This window comes from Oncorhynchus mykiss, chromosome 32 (genome assembly GCF_013265735.2).
Source record: "Oncorhynchus mykiss isolate Arlee chromosome 32, USDA_OmykA_1.1, whole genome shotgun sequence".
NCBI lineage: Eukaryota > Metazoa > Chordata > Actinopteri > Salmoniformes > Salmonidae > Oncorhynchus > Oncorhynchus mykiss.
This window is the reverse complement of record NC_050572.1, coordinates 2,938,233-2,959,251: the sequence shown is the minus strand read 5'-3', so window position 1 is coordinate 2,959,251 and position 21,019 is coordinate 2,938,233. Positions and strand designations below refer to the sequence as shown.

Sequence of the window (21,019 nt, the reverse complement as noted above, 5' to 3'; positions counted from 1 at the left end):
TCCACCTGGCCTAATCAATGAATCACACCTGGGACAACAGGCCTAATCAATGAATCACACATGGAACAACTGGCCTAATCAATTAATCACACCTGGGACAGCTGGCCTAATCAATGAATCACACCTGGGACAACTAGCCTAATCAATGAATCACACCTGGGACAACTAGCCTAATCAATTAATCACACCTGGGACAACTGGCCTAATCAATTAATCACACCTGGGACAACTGGCCTAATCAATTAATCACACCTGGGACAACTGGCCTAATCAATGAATCACACCTGGGACAACTGGCCTAATCAATGAATCACACCTGGGACAACTGGCCTATTCAATGAATCACACCTGGGACAACTAGCCTAATCAATGAATCACACCTGGGACAACTGGCCTAATCAATGAATCACACCTGGGACAACTGGCCTAATCAATGAATCACACCTGGGACAACTGGCCTAATCAATGAATCACACCTGGGACAACTGGCCTAATCAATGAATCACACCTGGGACAACTGGCCTAATCAATGAATCACACCTGGGACAACTGGCCTAATCAATGAATCACACCTGGGACAACTGGCCTAATCAATTAATCACACCTGGGACAACTTAGCAACTAATCAAAACATTGAAAGTTGAATCATGTCTTTTGTTGTAGGGCTGAACCAAGAGCCTCTTTCAGACCAGGATTGTTCGACCTCTAAATGATCAGCAAGCCAATTGTCATCATATATCTTGATATAGACATGGAAGAGTAAGGGACCATGGCAAGAGGGGTAGTCTTCACAACAGGTCCACCGATTGGCTTACCTGGGTCTCCACATCTGTCAATTTGCGGGTCTGCTCGGCTGATTGGCTGAAGAGTTTAGTCCCGATCTCCAACATGGCCGCCGTCTGGGTGTGGACAGCGTTTGTCTTCATCTCCTCCATCCCAGAATGCAGGTTCTCCTGGATGGACCTCTCCAGCTGGAATACAGGGAATACCAGGAATATGGTCAGGAGAGAGAGATATGCAGGGAATAGCAGGAATATGGACAGTAGAGAGAGATATACAGGGAATACCAGGAATATGGACAGTAGAGAGAGATATACAGGGAATACCAGGAATACGGTCAGTAGAGAGAGATATACAGGGAATACCAGGAATACGGTCAGGAGAGAGAGATATACAGGGAATACCAGGAATATGGACAGTAGAGAGAGATATACAGGGAATACCAGGAATACGGTCAGGAGAGAGAGATATACAGGGAATACCAGGAATATGGACAGTAGAGAGAGATATACAGGGAATACCAGGAATATGGACAGTAGAGAGAGATATACAGGGAATACCAGGAATACGGTCAGGAGAGAGAGATATACAGGGAATACCAGGAATATGGTCAGGAGAGAGAGATATACAGGGAATACCAGGAATATGGTCAGGAGAGAGAGATATACAGGGAATACCAGGAATATGGTCAGGAGAGAGAGATATACAGGGAATACCAGGAATATGGACAGTAGAGAGAGATATACAGGGAATACCAGGAATACGGTCAGGAGAGAGAGATATACAGGGAATACCAGGAATATGGACAGTAGAGAGAGATATACAGGGAATACCAGGAATACGGTCAGGAGAGAGAGATATACAGGGAATACCAGAAATATGGTCAGGAGAGAGAGATATACAGGGAATACCAGGAATACGGTCAGGAGAGAGAGATATACAGGGAATACCAGGAATATGGTCAGGAGAGAGAGATATACAGGGAATACCAGGAATATGGTCAGGAGAGAGAGATATACAGGGAATACCAGGAATATGGACAGTAGAGAGAGATATACAGGGAATACCAGAAAAACGGTCAGGAGAGAGAGATATACAGGGAATACCAGGAATATGGACAGTAGAGAGAGATATACAGGGAATACCAGGAATATGGACAGTAGAGAGAGATATACAGGGAATACCAGGAATATGGACAGTAGAGAGAGATATACAGGGAATACCAGGAATATGGACAGTAGAGAGAGATATACAGGGAATACCAGGAATACGGTCAGGAGAGAGAGATATACAGGGAATACCAGGAATATGGACAGTAGAGAGAGATATACAGGGAATACCAGGAATACGGTCAGGAGAGAGAGATATACAGGGACTACCAGGAATATGGACAGTAGAGAGAGATATACAGGGAATACCAGGAATACGGTCAGGAGAGAGAGATATACAGGGAATAACAGGAATATGGACAGTAGAGAGAGATATACAGGGAATACCAGGAATACGGTCAGGAGAGAGAGATATACAGGGAATACCAGGAATATGGACAGTAGAGAGAGATATACAGGGAATACCAGGAATATGGACAGTAGAGAGAGATATACAGGGAATACCAGGAATACGGTCAGGAGAGAGAGATATACAGGGAATACCAGGAATATGGTCAGGAGAGAGAGATATACAGGGAATACCAGGAATACGGTCAGGAGAGAGAGATATACAGGGAATACCAGGAATATGGACAGTAGAGAGAGATATACAGGGAATACCAGGAATACGGTCAGGAGAGAGAGATATACAGGGAATACCAGGAATACGGTCAGGAGAGAGAGATATACAGGGAATACCAGGAATATGGTCAGGAGAGAGAGATATACAGGGAATACCAGGAATATGGTCAGGAGAGAGAGATATACAGGGAATACCAGGAATGTGGACAGTAGAGAGAGATATACAGGCTATACCAGGAATACGGTCAGGAGAGAGAGATATACAGGGAATACCAGGAATATGGACAGTAGAGAGAGATATACAGGGAATACCAGGAATATGGACAGTAGAGAGAGATATACAGGGAATACCAGGAATATGGACAGTAGAGAGAGATATACAGGGAATACCAGGAATACGGTCAGGAGAGAGAGATATACAGGGAAAACCAGGAATATGGACAGTAGAGAGAGATATACAGGGAATACCAGGAATATGGACAGTAGAGAGAGATATACAGGGAATACCAGGAATATGGACAGTAGAGAGAGATATACAGGGAATACCAGGAATACGGTCAGGAGAGAGAGATATACAGGGAATACCAGGAATATGGACAGTAGAGAGAGATATACAGGAAATACCAGGAATACGGTCAGGAGAGAGAGATATACAGGGAATACCAGGAATATGGTCAGGAGAGAGAGATATACAGGGAATACCAGGAATATGGTCAGGAGAGAGAGATATACAGGGAATACCAGGAATATGGACAGTAGAGAGAGATATACAGGGAATACCAGGAATACGGTCAGGAGAGAGAGATATACAGGGAATACCAGGAATATGGACAGTAGAGAGAGATATACAGGGAATACCAGGAATACGGTCAGGAGAGAGAGATATACAGGGAATACCAGAAATATGGTCAGGAGAGAGAGATATACAGGGAATACCAGGAATACGGTCAGGAGAGAGAGATATACAGGGAATACCAGGAATATGGTCAGGAGAGAGAGATATACAGGGAATACCAGGAATATGGTCAGGAGAGAGAGATATACAGGGAATACCAGGAATATGGACAGTAGAGAGAGATATACAGGGAATACCAGGAATACGGTCAGGAGAGAGAGATATACAGGGAATACCAGGAATATGGACAGTAGAGAGAGATATACAGGGAATACCAGGAATATGGACAGTAGACAGAGATATACAGGGAATACCAGGAATATGGACAGTAGAGAGAGATATACAGGGAATACCAGGAATATGGACAGTAGAGAGAGATATACAGGGAATACCAGGAATACGGTCAGGAGAGAGAGATATACAGGGAATACCAGGAATATGGACAGTAGAGAGAGATATACAGGGAATACCAGGAATACGGTCAGGAGAGAGAGATATACAGGGAATACCAGGAATATGGACAGTAGAGAGAGATATACAGGGAATACCAGGAATACGGTCAGGAGAGAGAGATATACAGGGAATAACAGGAATATGGACAGTAGAGAGAGATATACAGGGAATACCAGGAATGCGGTCAGGAGAGAGAGATATACAGGGAATACCAGGAATATGGACAGTAGAGAGAGATATACAGGGAATACCAGGAATATGGACAGTAGAGAGAGATATACAGGGAATACCAGGAATACGGTCAGGAGAGAGAGATATACAGGGAATACCAGGAATATGGTCAGGAGAGAGAGATATACAGGAAATACCAGGAATACGGTCAGGAGAGAGAGATATACAGGGAATACCAGGAATATGGTCAGGAGAGAGAGATATACAGGGAATACCAGGAATATGGTCAGGAGAGAGAGATATACAGGGAATACCAGGAATATGGACAGTAGAGAGAGATATACAGGGAATACCAGGAATACGGTCAGGAGAGAGAGATATACAGGGAATACCAGGAATATGGACAGTAGAGAGAGATATACAGGGAATACCAGGAATACGGTCAGGAGAGAGAGATATACAGGGAATACCAGAAATATGGTCAGGAGAGAGAGATATACAGGGAATACCAGGAATACGGTCAGGAGAGAGAGATATACAGGGAATACCAGGAATATGGTCAGGAGAGAGAGATATACAGGGAATACCAGGAATATGGTCAGGAGAGAGAGATATACAGGGAATACCAGGAATATGGACAGTAGAGAGAGATATACAGGGAATACCAGGAATACGGTCAGGAGAGAGAGATATACAGGGAATACCAGGAATATGGACAGTAGAGAGAGATATACAGGGAATACCAGGAATATGGACAGTAGAGAGAGATATACAGGGAATACCAGGAATATGGACAGTAGAGAGAGATATACAGGGAATACCAGGAATATGGACAGTAGAGAGAGATATACAGGGAATACCAGGAATACGGTCAGGAGAGAGAGATATACAGGGAATACCAGGAATATGGACAGTAGAGAGAGATATACAGGGAATACCAGGAATACGGTCAGGAGAGAGAGATATACAGGGAATACCAGGAATATGGACAGTAGAGAGAGATATACAGGGAATACCAGGAATACGGTCAGGAGAGAGAGATATACAGGGAATAACAGGAATATGGACAGTAGAGAGAGATATACAGGGAATACCAGGAATACGGTCAGGAGAGAGAGATATACAGGGAATACCAGGAATATGGACAGTAGAGAGAGATATACAGGGAATACCAGGAATATGGACAGTAGAGAGAGATATACAGGGAATACCAGGAATACGGTCAGGAGAGAGAGATATACAGGGAATACCAGGAATATGGTCAGGAGAGAGAGATATACAGGGAATACCAGGAATACGGTCAGGAGAGAGAGATATACAGGGAATACCAGGAATATGGACAGTAGAGAGAGATATACAGGGAATACCAGGAATACGGTCAGGAGAGAGAGATATACAGGGAATACCAGGAATACGGTCAGGAGAGAGAGATATACAGGGAATACCAGGAATATGGTCAGGAGAGAGAGATATACAGGGAATACCAGGAATATGGTCAGGAGAGAGAGATATACAGGGAATACCAGGAATGTGGACAGTAGAGAGAGATATACAGGGTATACCAGGAATACGGTCAGGAGAGAGAGATATACAGGGAATACCAGGAATATGGACAGTAGAGAGAGATATACAGGGAATACCAGGAATATGGACAGTAGAGAGAGATATACAGGGAATACCAGGAATATGGACAGTAGAGAGAGATATACAGGGAATACCAGGAATACGGTCAGGAGAGAGAGATATACAGGGAAAACCAGGAATATGGACAGTAGAGAGAGATATACAGGGAATACCAGGAATATGGACAGTAGAGAGAGATATACAGGGAATACCAGGAATATGGACAGTAGAGAGAGATATACAGGGAATACCAGGAATACGGTCAGGAGAGAGAGATATACAGGGAATACCAGGAATATGGACAGTAGAGAGAGATATACAGGAAATACCAGGAATACGGTCAGGAGAGAGAGATATACAGGGAATACCAGGAATATGGACAGTAGAGAGAGATATACAGGGAATACCAGGAATATGGACAGTAGAGAGAGATATACAGGGAATACCAGGAATATGGACAGTAGAGAGAGATATACAGGGAATACCAGTAATACGGTCAGGAGAGAGAGATATACAGGGAAAACCAGGAATATGGACAGTAGAGAGAGATATACAGGGATTACCAGGAATATGGACAGTAGAGAGAGATATACAGGGAATACCAGGAATATGGTCAGGAGAGAGAGATATACAGGGAATACCAGGAATACGGTCAGGAGAGAGAGATATACAGGGAATACCAGGAATATGGACAGTAGAGAGAGATATACAGGGAATACCAGGAATATGGACAGTAGAGAGAGATATACAGGGAATACCAGGAATATGGACATTAGAGAGAGATATACAGGGAATACCAGGAATACGGTCAGGAGAGAGAGATATACAGGGAAAACCAGGAATATGGACAGTAGAGAGAGATATACAGGGAATACCAGGAATATGGACAGTAGAGAGAGATATACAGGGAATACCAGGAATATGGACAGTAGAGAGAGATATACAGGGAATACCAGGAATACGGTCAGGAGAGAGAGATATACAGGGAATACCAGGAATATGGACAGTAGAGAGAGATATACAGGAAATACCAGGAATACGGTCAGGAGAGAGAGATATACAGGGAATACCAGGAATATGGACAGTAGAGAGAGATATACAGGGAATACCAGGAATATGGACAGTAGAGAGAGATATACAGGGAATACCAGGAATATGGACAGTAGAGAGAGATATACAGGGAATACCAGGAATACGGTCAGGAGAGAGAGATATACAGGGAAAACCAGGAATATGGACAGTAGAGAGAGATATACAGGGATTACCAGGAATATGGACAGTAGAGAGAGATATACAGGGAATACCAGGAATATGGTCAGGAGAGAGAGATATACAGGGAATACCAGGAATATGGTCAGGAGAGAGAGATATACAGGGAATACCAGGAATATGGTCAGGAGAGAGAGATATACAGGGAATACCAGGAATATGGACAGTAGAGAGAGATATACAGGGAATACCAGGAATACGGTCAGGAGAGAGAGATATACAGGGAATACCAGGAATATGGACAGTAGAGAGAGATATACAGGGAATACCAGGAATACGGTCAGGAGAGAGAGATATACAGGGAATACCAGAAATATGGTCAGGAGAGAGAGATATACAGGGAATACCAGGAATACGGTCAGGAGAAAGAGATATACAGGGAATACCAGGAATATGGTCAGGAGAGAGAGATATACAGGGAATACCAGGAATATGGTCAGGAGAGAGAGATATACAGGGAATACCAGGAATATGGACAGTAGAGAGAGATATACAGGGAATACCAGGAATACGGTCAGGAGAGAGAGATATACAGGGAATACCAGGAATATGGACAGTAGAGAGAGATATACAGGGAATACCAGGAATATGGACAGTAGAGAGAGATATACAGGGAATACCAGGAATACGGTCAGGAGAGAGAGATATACAGGGAATAACAGGAATATGGACAGTAGAGAGAGATATACAGGGAATACCAGGAATACGGTCAGGAGAGAGAGATATACAGGGAATACCAGGAATATGGACAGTAGAGAGAGATATACAGGGAATACCAGGAATATGGACAGTAGAGAGAGATATACAGGGAATACCAGGAATACGGTCAGGAGAGAGAGATATACAGGGAATACCAGGAATATGGTCAGGAGAGAGAGATATACAGGGAATACCAGGAATACGGTCAGGAGAGAGAGATATACAGGGAATACCAGGAATATGGACAGTAGAGAGAGATATACAGGGAATACCAGGAATACGGTCAGGAGAGAGAGATATACAGGGAATACCAGGAATACGGTCAGGAGAGAGAGATATACAGGGAATACCAGGAATATGGTCAGGAGAGAGAGATATACAGGGAATACCAGGAATATGGTCAGGAGAGAGAAATATACAAGGAATACCAGGAATGTGGACAGTAGAGAGAGATATACAGGGAATACCAGGAATACGGTCAGGAGAGAGAGATATACAGGGAATACCAGGAATATGGACAGTAGAGAGAGATATACAGGGAATACCAGGAATATGGACAGTAGAGAGAGATATACAGGGAATACCAGGAATATGGACAGTAGAGAGAGATATACAGGGAATACCAGGAATACGGTCAGGAGAGAGAGATATACAGGGAAAACCAGGAATATGGACAGTAGAGAGAGATATACAGGGAATACCAGGAATATGGACAGTAGAGAGAGATATACAGGGAATACCAGGAATATGGACAGTAGAGAGAGATATACAGGGAATACCAGGAATACGGTCAGGAGAGAGAGATATACAGGGAATACCAGGAATATGGACAGTAGAGAGAGATATACAGGAAATACCAGGAATACGGTCAGGAGAGAGAGATATACAGGGAATACCAGGAATATGGACAGTAGAGAGAGATATACAGGGAATACCAGGAATATGGACAGTAGAGAGAGATATACAGGGAATACCAGGAATATGGACAGTAGAGAGAGATATACAGGGAATACCAGGAATACGGTCAGGAGAGAGAGATATACAGAGAAAACCAGGAATATGGACAGTAGAGAGAGATATACAGGGATTACCAGGAATATGGACAGTAGAGAGAGATATACAGGGAATACCAGGAATATGGTCAGGAGAGAGAGATATACAGGGAATACCAGGAATACGGTCAGGAGAGAGAGATATACAGGGAATACCAGGAATACGGTCAGGAGAGAGAGATATACAGGGAATACCAGGAATATGGTCAGGAGAGAGAGATATACAGGGAATACCAGGAATATGGTCAGGAGAGAGAGATATACAGGGAATACCAGGAATGTGGACAGTAGAGAGAGATATACAGGGAATACCAGGAATACGGTCAGGAGAGAGAGATATACAGGGAATACCAGGAATATGGACAGTAGAGAGAGATATACAGGGAATACCAGGAATATGGACAGTAGAGAGAGATATACAGGGAATACCAGGAATATGGACAGTAGAGAGAGATATACAGGAAATACCAGGAATACGGTCAGGAGAGAGAGATATACAGGGAAAACCAGGAATATGGACAGTAGAGAGAGATATACAGGGAATACCAGGAATATGGACAGTAGAGAGAGATATACAGGGAATACCAGGAATATGGACAGTAGAGAGAGATATACAGGGAATACCAAGAATATGGACAGTAGAGAGAGATATACAGGGAATACCAGGAATATGGACAGTAGAGAGAGATATACAGGGAATACCAGGAATACGGTCAGGAGAGAGAGATATACAGGGAATACCAGGAATATGGACAGTAGAGAGAGATATACAGGGAATACCAGGAATACGGTCAGGAGAGAGAGATATACAGGGAATACCAGGAATATGGACAGTAGAGAGAGATATACAGGGAATACCAGGAATACGGTCAGGAGAGAGAGATATACAGGGAATAACAGGAATATGGACAGTAGAGAGAGATATACAGGGAATACCAGGAATACGGTCAGGAGAGAGAGATATACAGGGAATACCAGGAATATGGACAGTAGAGAGAGATATACAGGGAATACCAGGAATATGGACAGTAGAGAGAGATATACAGGGAATACCAGGAATACGGTCAGGAGAGAGAGATATACAGGGAATACCAGGAATATGGTCAGGAGAGAGAGATATACAGGAAATACCAGGAATACGGTCAGGAGAGAGAGATATACAGGGAATACCAGGAATATGGTCAGGAGAGAGAGATATACAGGGAATACCAGGAATATGGTCAGGAGAGAGAGATATACAGGGAATACCAGGAATATGGACAGTAGAGAGAGATATACAGGGAATACCAGGAATACGGTCAGGAGAGAGAGATATACAGGGAATACCAGGAATATGGACAGTAGAGAGAGATATACAGGGAATACCAGGAATACGGTCAGGAGAGAGAGATATACAGGGAATACCAGAAATATGGTCAGGAGAGAGAGATATACAGGGAATACCAGGAATACGGTCAGGAGAGAGAGATATACAGGGAATACCAGGAATATGGTCAGGAGAGAGAGATATACAGGGAATACCAGGAATATGGTCAGGAGAGAGAGATATACAGGGAATACCAGGAATATGGACAGTAGAGAGAGATATACAGGGAATACCAGGAATACGGTCAGGAGAGAGAGATATACAGGGAATACCAGGAATATGGACAGTAGAGAGAGATATACAGGGAATACCAGGAATATGGACAGTAGAGAGAGATATACAGGGAATACCAGGAATATGGACAGTAGAGAGAGATATACAGGGAATACCAGGAATATGGACAGTAGAGAGAGATATACAGGGAATACCAGGAATACGGTCAGGAGAGAGAGATATACAGGGAATACCAGGAATATGGACAGTAGAGAGAGATATACAGGGAATACCAGGAATACGGTCAGGAGAGAGAGATATACAGGGAATACCAGGAATATGGACAGTAGAGAGAGATATACAGGGAATACCAGGAATACGGTCAGGAGAGAGAGATATACAGGGAATAACAGGAATATGGACAGTAGAGAGAGATATACAGGGAATACCAGGAATACGGTCAGGAGAGAGAGATATACAGGGAATACCAGGAATATGGACAGTAGAGAGAGATATACAGGGAATACCAGGAATATGGACAGTAGAGAGAGATATACAGGGAATACCAGGAATACGGTCAGGAGAGAGAGATATACAGGGAATACCAGGAATATGGTCAGGAGAGAGAGATATACAGGGAATACCAGGAATACGGTCAGGAGAGAGAGATATACAGGGAATACCAGGAATATGGACAGTAGAGAGAGATATACAGGGAATACCAGGAATACGGTCAGGAGAGAGAGATATACAGGGAATACCAGGAATACGGTCAGGAGAGAGAGATATACAGGGAATACCAGGAATATGGTCAGGAGAGAGAGATATACAGGGAATACCAGGAATATGGTCAGGAGAGAGAGATATACAGGGAATACCAGGAATGTGGACAGTAGAGAGAGATATACAGGGTATACCAGGAATACGGTCAGGAGAGAGAGATATACAGGGAATACCAGGAATATGGACAGTAGAGAGAGATATACAGGGAATACCAGGAATATGGACAGTAGAGAGAGATATACAGGGAATACCAGGAATATGGACAGTAGAGAGAGATATACAGGGAATACCAGGAATACGGTCAGGAGAGAGAGATATACAGGGAAAACCAGGAATATGGACAGTAGAGAGAGATATACAGGGAATACCAGGAATATGGACAGTAGAGAGAGATATACAGGGAATACCAGGAATATGGACAGTAGAGAGAGATATACAGGGAATACCAGGAATACGGTCAGGAGAGAGAGATATACAGGGAATACCAGGAATATGGACAGTAGAGAGAGATATACAGGAAATACCAGGAATACGGTCAGGAGAGAGAGATATACAGGGAATACCAGGAATATGGACAGTAGAGAGAGATATACAGGGAATACCAGGAATATGGACAGTAGAGAGAGATATACAGGGAATACCAGGAATATGGACAGTAGAGAGAGATATACAGGGAATACCAGGAATACGGTCAGGAGAGAGAGATATACAGGGAAAACCAGGAATATGGACAGTAGAGAGAGATATACAGGGATTACCAGGAATATGGACAGTAGAGAGAGATATACAGGGAATACCAGGAATATGGTCAGGAGAGAGAGATATACAGGGAATACCAGGAATACGGTCAGGAGAGAGAGATATACAGGGAATACCAGGAATATGGACAGTAGAGAGAGATATACAGGGAATACCAGGAATATGGACAGTAGAGAGAGATATACAGGGAATACCAGGAATATGGACATTAGAGAGAGATATACAGGGAATACCAGGAATACGGTCAGGAGAGAGAGATATACAGGGAAAACCAGGAATATGGACAGTAGAGAGAGATATACAGGGAATACCAGGAATATGGACAGTAGAGAGAGATATACAGGGAATACCAGGAATATGGACAGTAGAGAGAAATATACAGGGAATACCAGGAATACGGTCAGGAGAGAGAGATATACAGGGAATACCAGGAATATGGACAGTAGAGAGAGATATACAGGAAATACCAGGAATACGGTCAGGAGAGAGAGATATACAGGGAATACCAGGAATATGGACAGTAGAGAGAGATATACAGGGAATACCAGGAATATGGACAGTAGAGAGAGATATACAGGGAATACCAGGAATATGGACAGTAGAGAGAGATATACAGGGAATACCAGGAATACGGTCAGGAGAGAGAGATATACAGGGAAAACCAGGAATATGGACAGTAGAGAGCGATATACAGGGATTACCAGGAATATGGACAGTAGAGAGAGATATACAGGGAATACCAGGAATATGGTCAGGAGAGAGAGATATACAGGGAATACCAGGAATATGGTCAGGAGAGAGAGATATACAGGGAATACCAGGAATATGGTCAGGAGAGAGAGATATACAGGGAATACCAGGAATATGGACAGTAGAGAGAGATATACAGGGAATACCAGGAATACGGTCAGGAGAGAGAGATATACAGGGAATACCAGGAATATGGACAGTAGAGAGAGATATACAGGGAATACCAGGAATACGGTCAGGAGAGAGAGATATACAGGGAATACCAGAAATATGGTCAGGAGAGAGAGATATACAGGGAATACCAGGAATACGGTCAGGAGAAAGAGATATACAGGGAATACCAGGAATATGGTCAGGAGAGAGAGATATACAGGGAATACCAGGAATATGGTCAGGAGAGAGAGATATACAGGGAATACCAGGAATATGGACAGTAGAGAGAGATATACAGGGAATACCAGGAATACGGTCAGGAGAGAGAGATATACAGGGAATACCAGGAATATGGACAGTAGAGAGAGATATACAGGGAATACCAGGAATATGGACAGTAGAGAGAGATATACAGGGAATACCAGGAATACGGTCAGGAGAGAGAGATATACAGGGAATAACAGGAATATGGACAGTAGAGAGAGATATACAGGGAATACCAGGAATACGGTCAGGAGAGAGAGATATACAGGGAATACCAGGAATATGGACAGTAGAGAGAGATATACAGGGAATACCAGGAATATGGACAGTAGAGAGAGATATACAGGGAATACCAGGAATACGGTCAGGAGAGAGAGATATACAGGGAATACCAGGAATATGGTCAGGAGAGAGAGATATACAGGGAATACCAGGAATACGGTCAGGAGAGAGAGATATACAGGGAATACCAGGAATATGGACAGTAGAGAGAGATATACAGGGAATACCAGGAATACGGTCAGGAGAGAGAGATATACAGGGAATACCAGGAATACGGTCAGGAGAGAGAGATATACAGGGAATACCAGGAATATGGTCAGGAGAGAGAGATATACAGGGAATACCAGGAATATGGTCAGGAGAGAGAGATATACAAGGAATACCAGGAATGTGGACAGTAGAGAGAGATATACAGGGAATACCAGGAATACGGTCAGGAGAGAGAGATATACAGGGAATACCAGGAATATGGACAGTAGAGAGAGATATACAGGGAATACCAGGAATATGGACAGTAGAGAGAGATATACAGGGAATACCAGGAATATGGACAGTAGAGAGAGATATACAGGGAATACCAGGAATACGGTCAGGAGAGAGAGATATACAGGGAAAACCAGGAATATGGACAGTAGAGAGAGATATACAGGGAATACCAGGAATATGGACAGTAGAGAGAGATATACAGGGAATACCAGGAATATGGACAGTAGAGAGAGATATACAGGGAATACCAGGAATACGGTCAGGAGAGAGAGATATACAGGGAATACCAGGAATATGGACAGTAGAGAGAGATATACAGGAAATACCAGGAATACGGTCAGGAGAGAGAGATATACAGGGAATACCAGGAATATGGACAGTAGAGAGAGATATACAGGGAATACCAGGAATATGGACAGTAGAGAGAGATATACAGGGAATACCAGGAATATGGACAGTAGAGAGAGATATACAGGGAATACCAGGAATACGGTCAGGAGAGAGAGATATACAGAGAAAACCAGGAATATGGACAGTAGAGAGAGATATACAGGGATTACCAGGAATATGGACAGTAGAGAGAGATATACAGGGAATACCAGGAATATGGTCAGGAGAGAGAGCTATACAGGGAATACCAGGAATACTGTCAGGAGAGAGAGATATACAGGGAATACCAGGAATACGGTCAGGAGAGAGAGATATACAGGGAATACCAGGAATATGGTCAGGAGAGAGAGATATACAGGGAATACCAGGAATATGGTCAGGAGAGAGAGATATACAGGGAATACCAGGAATGTGGACAGTAGAGAGAGATATACAGGGAATACCAGGAATACGGTCAGGAGAGAGAGATATACAGGGAATACCAGGAATATGGACAGTAGAGAGAGATATACAGGGAATACCAGGAATATGGACAGTAGAGAGAGATATACAGGGAATACCAGGAATATGGACAGTAGAGAGAGATATACAGGGAATACCAGGAATACGGTCAGGAGAGAGAGATATACAGGGAAAACCAGGAATATGGACAGTAGAGAGAGATATACAGGGAATACCAGGAATATGGACAGTAGAGAGAGATATACAGGGAATACCAGGAATATGGACAGTAGAGAGAGATATACAGGGAATACCAGGAATACGGTCAGGAGAGAGAGATATACAGGGAATACCGGGAATATGGACAGTAGAGAGAGATATACAGGAAATACCAGGAATACGGTCAGGAGAGAGAGATATACAGGGAATACCAGGAATATGGACAGTAGAGAGAGATATACAGGGAATACCAGGAATATGGACAGTAGAGAGAGATATACAGGGAATACCAGGAATATGGACAGTAGAGAGAGATATACAGGGAATACCAGGAATACGGTCAGGAGAGAGAGATATACAGGGAAAACCAGGAATATGGACAGTAGAGAGATATATACAGGGATTACCAGGAATATGGACAGTAGAGAGAGATATACAGGGAATACCAGGAATATGGTCAGGAGAGAGAGATATACAGGGAATACCAGGAATACGGTCAGGAGAGAGAGATATACAGGGAATACCAGGAATATGGAAAGTAGAGAGAGATATACAGGGAATACCAGGAATACGGTCAGGAGAGAGAGATATACAGGGAATACCAGGAATACGGTCAGGAGAGAGAGATATACAGGGAATACCAGGAATATGGACAGTAGAGAGAGATATACAGGGAATAACAGGAATACGGTCAGGAGAGAGAGCTATACAGGGAATAACAGGAATATGGACAGTAGAGAGAGATATACAGGGAATACCAGGAATATGGTCAGGAGAGAGAGATATACAGGGAATACCAGGAATATGGACAGTAGAGAGAGACATACAGGGAATACCAGGAATATGGTCAGGAGAGAGAGATATACAGGGAATACCAGGAATATGGACAGTAGAGAGAGATATACAGGGAATACCAGGAATACGGTCAGGAGAGAGAGATATACAGGGAATACCAGGAATACGGTCAGGAGAGAGAGATATACAGGGAATACCAGGAATATGGTCAGGAGAGAGAGATATACAGGGAATACCAGGAATATGGTCAGGAGAGAGAGATATACAGGGAATACCAGGAATATGGACAGTAGAGAGAGATATACAGGGAATACCAGGAATACGGTCAGGAGAGAGAGATATACAGGGAATACCAGGAATATGGACAGTAGAGAGAGATATACAGGGAATACCAGGAATATGGACAGTAGAGAGAGATATACAGGGAATACCAGGAATATGGACAGTAGAGAGAGATATACAGGGAATACCAGGAATACGGTCAGGAGAGAGAGATATACAGGGAAAACCAGGAATATGGATAGTAGAGAGAGATATACAGGGAATACCAGGAATACGGTCAGGAGAGAGAGATATACAGGGAATACCAGGAATATGGACAGTAGAGAGAGATATACAGGGAATACCAGGAATATGGACAGTAGAGAGAGATATACAGGGAATACCAGGAATACGGTCAGGAGAGAGAGATATACAGGGAAAACCAGGAATATGGACAGTAGAGAGAGATATACAGGGAATACCAGGAATATGGACAGTAGAGAGAGATATACAGGGAATACCAGGAATATGGACAGTAGAGAGAGATATACAGGGAATACCAGGAATACGGTCAGGAGAGAGAGATATACAGGGAATACCAGGAATATGGAAAGTAGAGAGAGATATACAGGGAATACCAGGAATACGGTCAGGAGAGAGAGATATACAGGGAATACCAGGAATATGGACAGTAGAGAGAGATATACAGGGAATACCAGGAATACGGTCAGGAGAGAGAGATATACAGGGAATACCAGGAATACGGTCAGGAGAGAGAGATATACAGGGAATACCAGGAGTATGGACAGTAGAGAGAGATATACAGGGAATACCAGGAATACGGTCAGGAGAGAGAGATATATAGGGAATACCAGGAGTATGGACAGTAGAGAGAGATATACAGGAAATACCAGGAATACGGTCAGGAGAGAGATATACAGGGAATACCAGGAATACGGTCAGGAGAGAGAGATATACAGGGAATACCAGGAATATGGAAAGTAGAGAGAGATATACAGGGAATACCAGGAATACGGTCAGGGGAGAGAGATATACAGGGAATACCAGGAATATGGACAGTAGAGAGAGATATACAGGGAATAGAAATATGGAAAGTAGAGAGAGATATACAGGGAATACCAGGAATACGGTCAGGGGAGAGAGATATACAGGGAATACCAGGAATATGGACAGTAGAGAGAGATATACAGGGAATACCAGGAATACGGTCAGGAGAGAGAGATATACAGGGAATACCAGGAATACGGTCAGGAGAGAGAGATATACAGGGAATACCAGGAGTATGGACAGTAGAGAGAGATATACAGGGAATACCAGGAATACGGTCAGGAGAGAGAGATATACAGGGAATAACAGGAATATGGACAGTAGAGAGAGATATACAGGGAATACCAGGAATACGGTCAGGAGAGAGAGATATACAGGGAATACCAGGAATATGGACAGTAGAGAGAGATATACATGGAATACCAGGAATATGGACAGTAGAGAGAGATATACAGGGAATACCAGGAATACGGTCAGGAGAGAGAGATATACAGGGAATACCAGGAATACGGTCAGGAGAGAGAGATATACAGGGAATACCAGGAATATGGTCAGGAGAGAGAGATATACAGGGAATACCAGGAATATGGTCAGGAGAGAGAGATATACAGGGAATACCAGGAATATGGACAATAGAGAGAGATATACAGGGAATACCAGGAATATGGTCAGGAGAGAGAGATATACAGGGAATACCAGGAATATGGACAGTAGAGAGAGATATACAGGGAATACCAGGAATACGGTCAGGAGAGAGAGATATACAGGGAATGCCAGGAATATGGTCAGGAGAGAGAGATATACAGGGAATACCAGGAATATGGTCAGGAGAGAGAGATATACAGGGAATACCAGGAATATGGTCAGGAGAGAGAGATATACAGGGAATACCAGGAATATGGACAGTAAAGAGAGATATACAGGGAATACCAGGAATATGGTCAGGAGAGAGAGATATACAGGGAATACCAGGAATATGGACAGTAGAGAGAGATATACAGGGAATACCAGGAATACGGTCAGGAGAGAGAGATATACAGGGAATACCAGGAATATGGACAGTAGAGAGAGATATACAGGGAATACCAGGAATACGGTCAGGAGAGAGAGATATACAGGGAATACCAGGAATACGGTCAGGAGAGAGAGATATACAGGGAATACCAGGAGTATGGACAGTAGAGAGAGATATACAGGGAATACCAGGAATACGGTCAGGAGAGAGAGATATACAGGGAATACCAGGAATATGGACAGTAGAGAGAGATATACAGGAAATACCAGGAATACGGTCAGGAGAGAGAGATATACAGGGAATAACAGGAATACGGTCAGGAGAGAGAGATATACAGGGAATACCAGGAATATGGAAAGTAGAGAGAGATATACAGGGAATACCAGGAATACGGTCAGGAGAGAGAGATATACAGGGAATACCAGGAATATGGACAGTAGAGAGAGATATACAGGGAATACCAGGAATACGGTCAGGAGAGAGAGAGATATACAGGGAATACCAGGAATATGGTCAGGAGAGAGAGATATACAGGGAATACCAGGAGTATGGACAGTAGAGAGAGATATACAGGGAATACCAGGAATACGGTCAGGAGAGAGAGATATACAGGGAATACCAGGAATATGGACAGTAGAGAGAGATATACAGGAAATACCAGGAATACGGTCAGGAGAGAGAGATATACAGGGAATACCAGGAATAGGGACAGTAGAGAGAGATATACAGGGAATACCAGGAATACGGTCAGGAGAGAGAGATATACAGGGAATACCAGTAATATGGACAGTAGAGAGAGATATACAGGGAATACCAGGAATACGGTCAGGAGAGAGAGATATACAGGGAATACCAGGAATATGGACAGTAGAGAGAGATATACAGGGAATAACAGGAATACGGTCAGGAGAGAGAGATATACAGGGAATAACAGGAATATGGACAGTAGAGAGAGATATACAGGGAATACCAGGAATACGGTCAGGAGAGAGAGATATACAGGGAATACCAGGAATATGGACAGTGGAGAGAGATATACATGGAATACCAGGAATATGGACAGTAGAGAGAGATATACAGGGAATACCAGGAATACGGTCAGGAGAGAGAGATATACAGGGAATACCAGGAATACGGTCAGGAGAGAGAGATATACAGGGAATACCAGGAATATGGTCAGGAGAGAGAGATATACAGGGAATACCAGGAATATGTTCAGGAGAGAGATATATACAGGGAATACCAGGAATAAGGACAATAGAGAGAGATATACAGGGAATACCAGGAATATGGTCAGGAGAGAGAGATATACAGGGAATACCAGGAATATGGACAGTAGAGAGAGATATACAGGGAATACCAGGAATACGGTCAGGAGAGAGAGATATACAGGGAATGCCAGGAATATGGTCAGGAGAGAGAGATATACAGGGAATACCAGGAATATGGTCAGGAGAGAGAGATATACAGGGAATACCAGGAATATGGTCAGGAGAGAGAGATATACAGGGAATACCAGGAATATGGACAGTAGAGAGAGATATACAGGGAATACCAGGAATATGGTCAGGAGAGAGAGATATACAGGGAATACCAGGAATATGGACAGTAGAGAGAGATATACAGGGAATACCAGGAATATGGTCAGGAGAGAGAGATATACAGGGAATACCAGGAATATGGACAGTAGAGAGAGATATACAGGGAATAACAGGAATATGGACAGTAGAGAGAGATATACAGGGAATACCAGGAATATGGTCAGGAGAGAGAGATATACAGGGAATACCAGGAATATGGACAGTAGAGAGAGATATACAGGGAATACCAGGAATATGGTCAGGAGAGAGAGATATACAGGGAATACCAGGAATATGGACAGTAGAGAGAGATATACAGGGAATACCAGGAATACGGTCAGGAGAGAGAGATATACAGGGAATACCAGGAATATGGTCAGGAGAGAGAGATATACAGGGAATACCAGGAATATGGTCAGGAGAGAGAGATATACAGGGAATACCAGGAATATGGTCAGGAGAGAGAGATATACAGGGAATACCAGGAATATGGACAGTAGAGAGAGATATACAGGGAATACCAGGAATACGGTCAGGAGAGAGAGATATACAGGGAATACCAGGAATATGGACAGTAGAGAGAGATATACAGGGAATACCAGGAATATGGACAGTAGAGAGAGATATACAGGGAATACCAGGAATATGGACAGTAGAGAGAGATATACAGGGAATACCAGGAATACGGTCAGGAGAGAGAGATATACAGGGAAAACCAGGAATATGGACAGTAGAGAGAGATATACAGGGAATACCAGGAATATGGTCAGGAGAGAGAGATATACAGGGAATACCAGGAATATGGACAGTAGAGAGAGATATACAGGGAATAACAGGAATACGGTCAGGAGAGAGAGATATACAGGGAATACCAGGAATATGGACAGTAGAGAGAGATATACAGGGAATACCAGGAATACGGTCAGGAGAGAGAGATAGACAGGGAATACCAGGAATATGGACAGTAGAGAGAGATATACAGGGAATACCAGGAATACGGTCAGGAGAGACAGATATACAGGGAATACCAGGAATACGGTCAGGAGAGAGAGATATACAGGGAATACCAGGAATATGGACAGTAGAAAGAGATATACAGGGAATACCAGGAATACGGTCAGGAGAGAGAGATATACAGGGAATACCAGGAATATGGACAGTAGAGAGAGATATACAGGAAATACCAGGAATACGGTCAGGAGAGAGAGATATACAGGGAATACCAGGAATAGGGACAGTAGAGAGAGATATACAGGGAATACCAGGAATATGGACAGTAGAGAGAGATATACAGGGAATACCAGGAATATGGACAGTAGAGAGAGATATACAGGGAATACCAGGAATACGGTCAGGAGAGAGAGATATACAGGGAATACCAGGAATATGGACAGTAGAGAGAGATATACAGGGAATACCAGGAATACGGTCAGGAGAGAGAGATATACAGGGAATACCAGGAATATGGACAGTAGAGAGAGATATACAGGGAATAACAGGAATACGGTCAGGAGAGAGAGAT

General features: G+C 43.2%; 1 protein-coding gene across 1 annotated transcript in view; it reads right to left on the bottom strand.

Moving 5' to 3' along the window:
• Nucleotides 1-21,019, bottom strand: part of angpt2b (angiopoietin 2b) — a 61,945-nt gene that overhangs the window by 32,837 nt on the left and 8,089 nt on the right. The window contains exon 2 of the mRNA XM_036971624.1: nt 816-971. Coding sequence (XP_036827519.1) covers nt 816-971 — 156 coding nt within the window. The remainder of the gene's footprint in view (nt 1-815; nt 972-21,019) is intronic.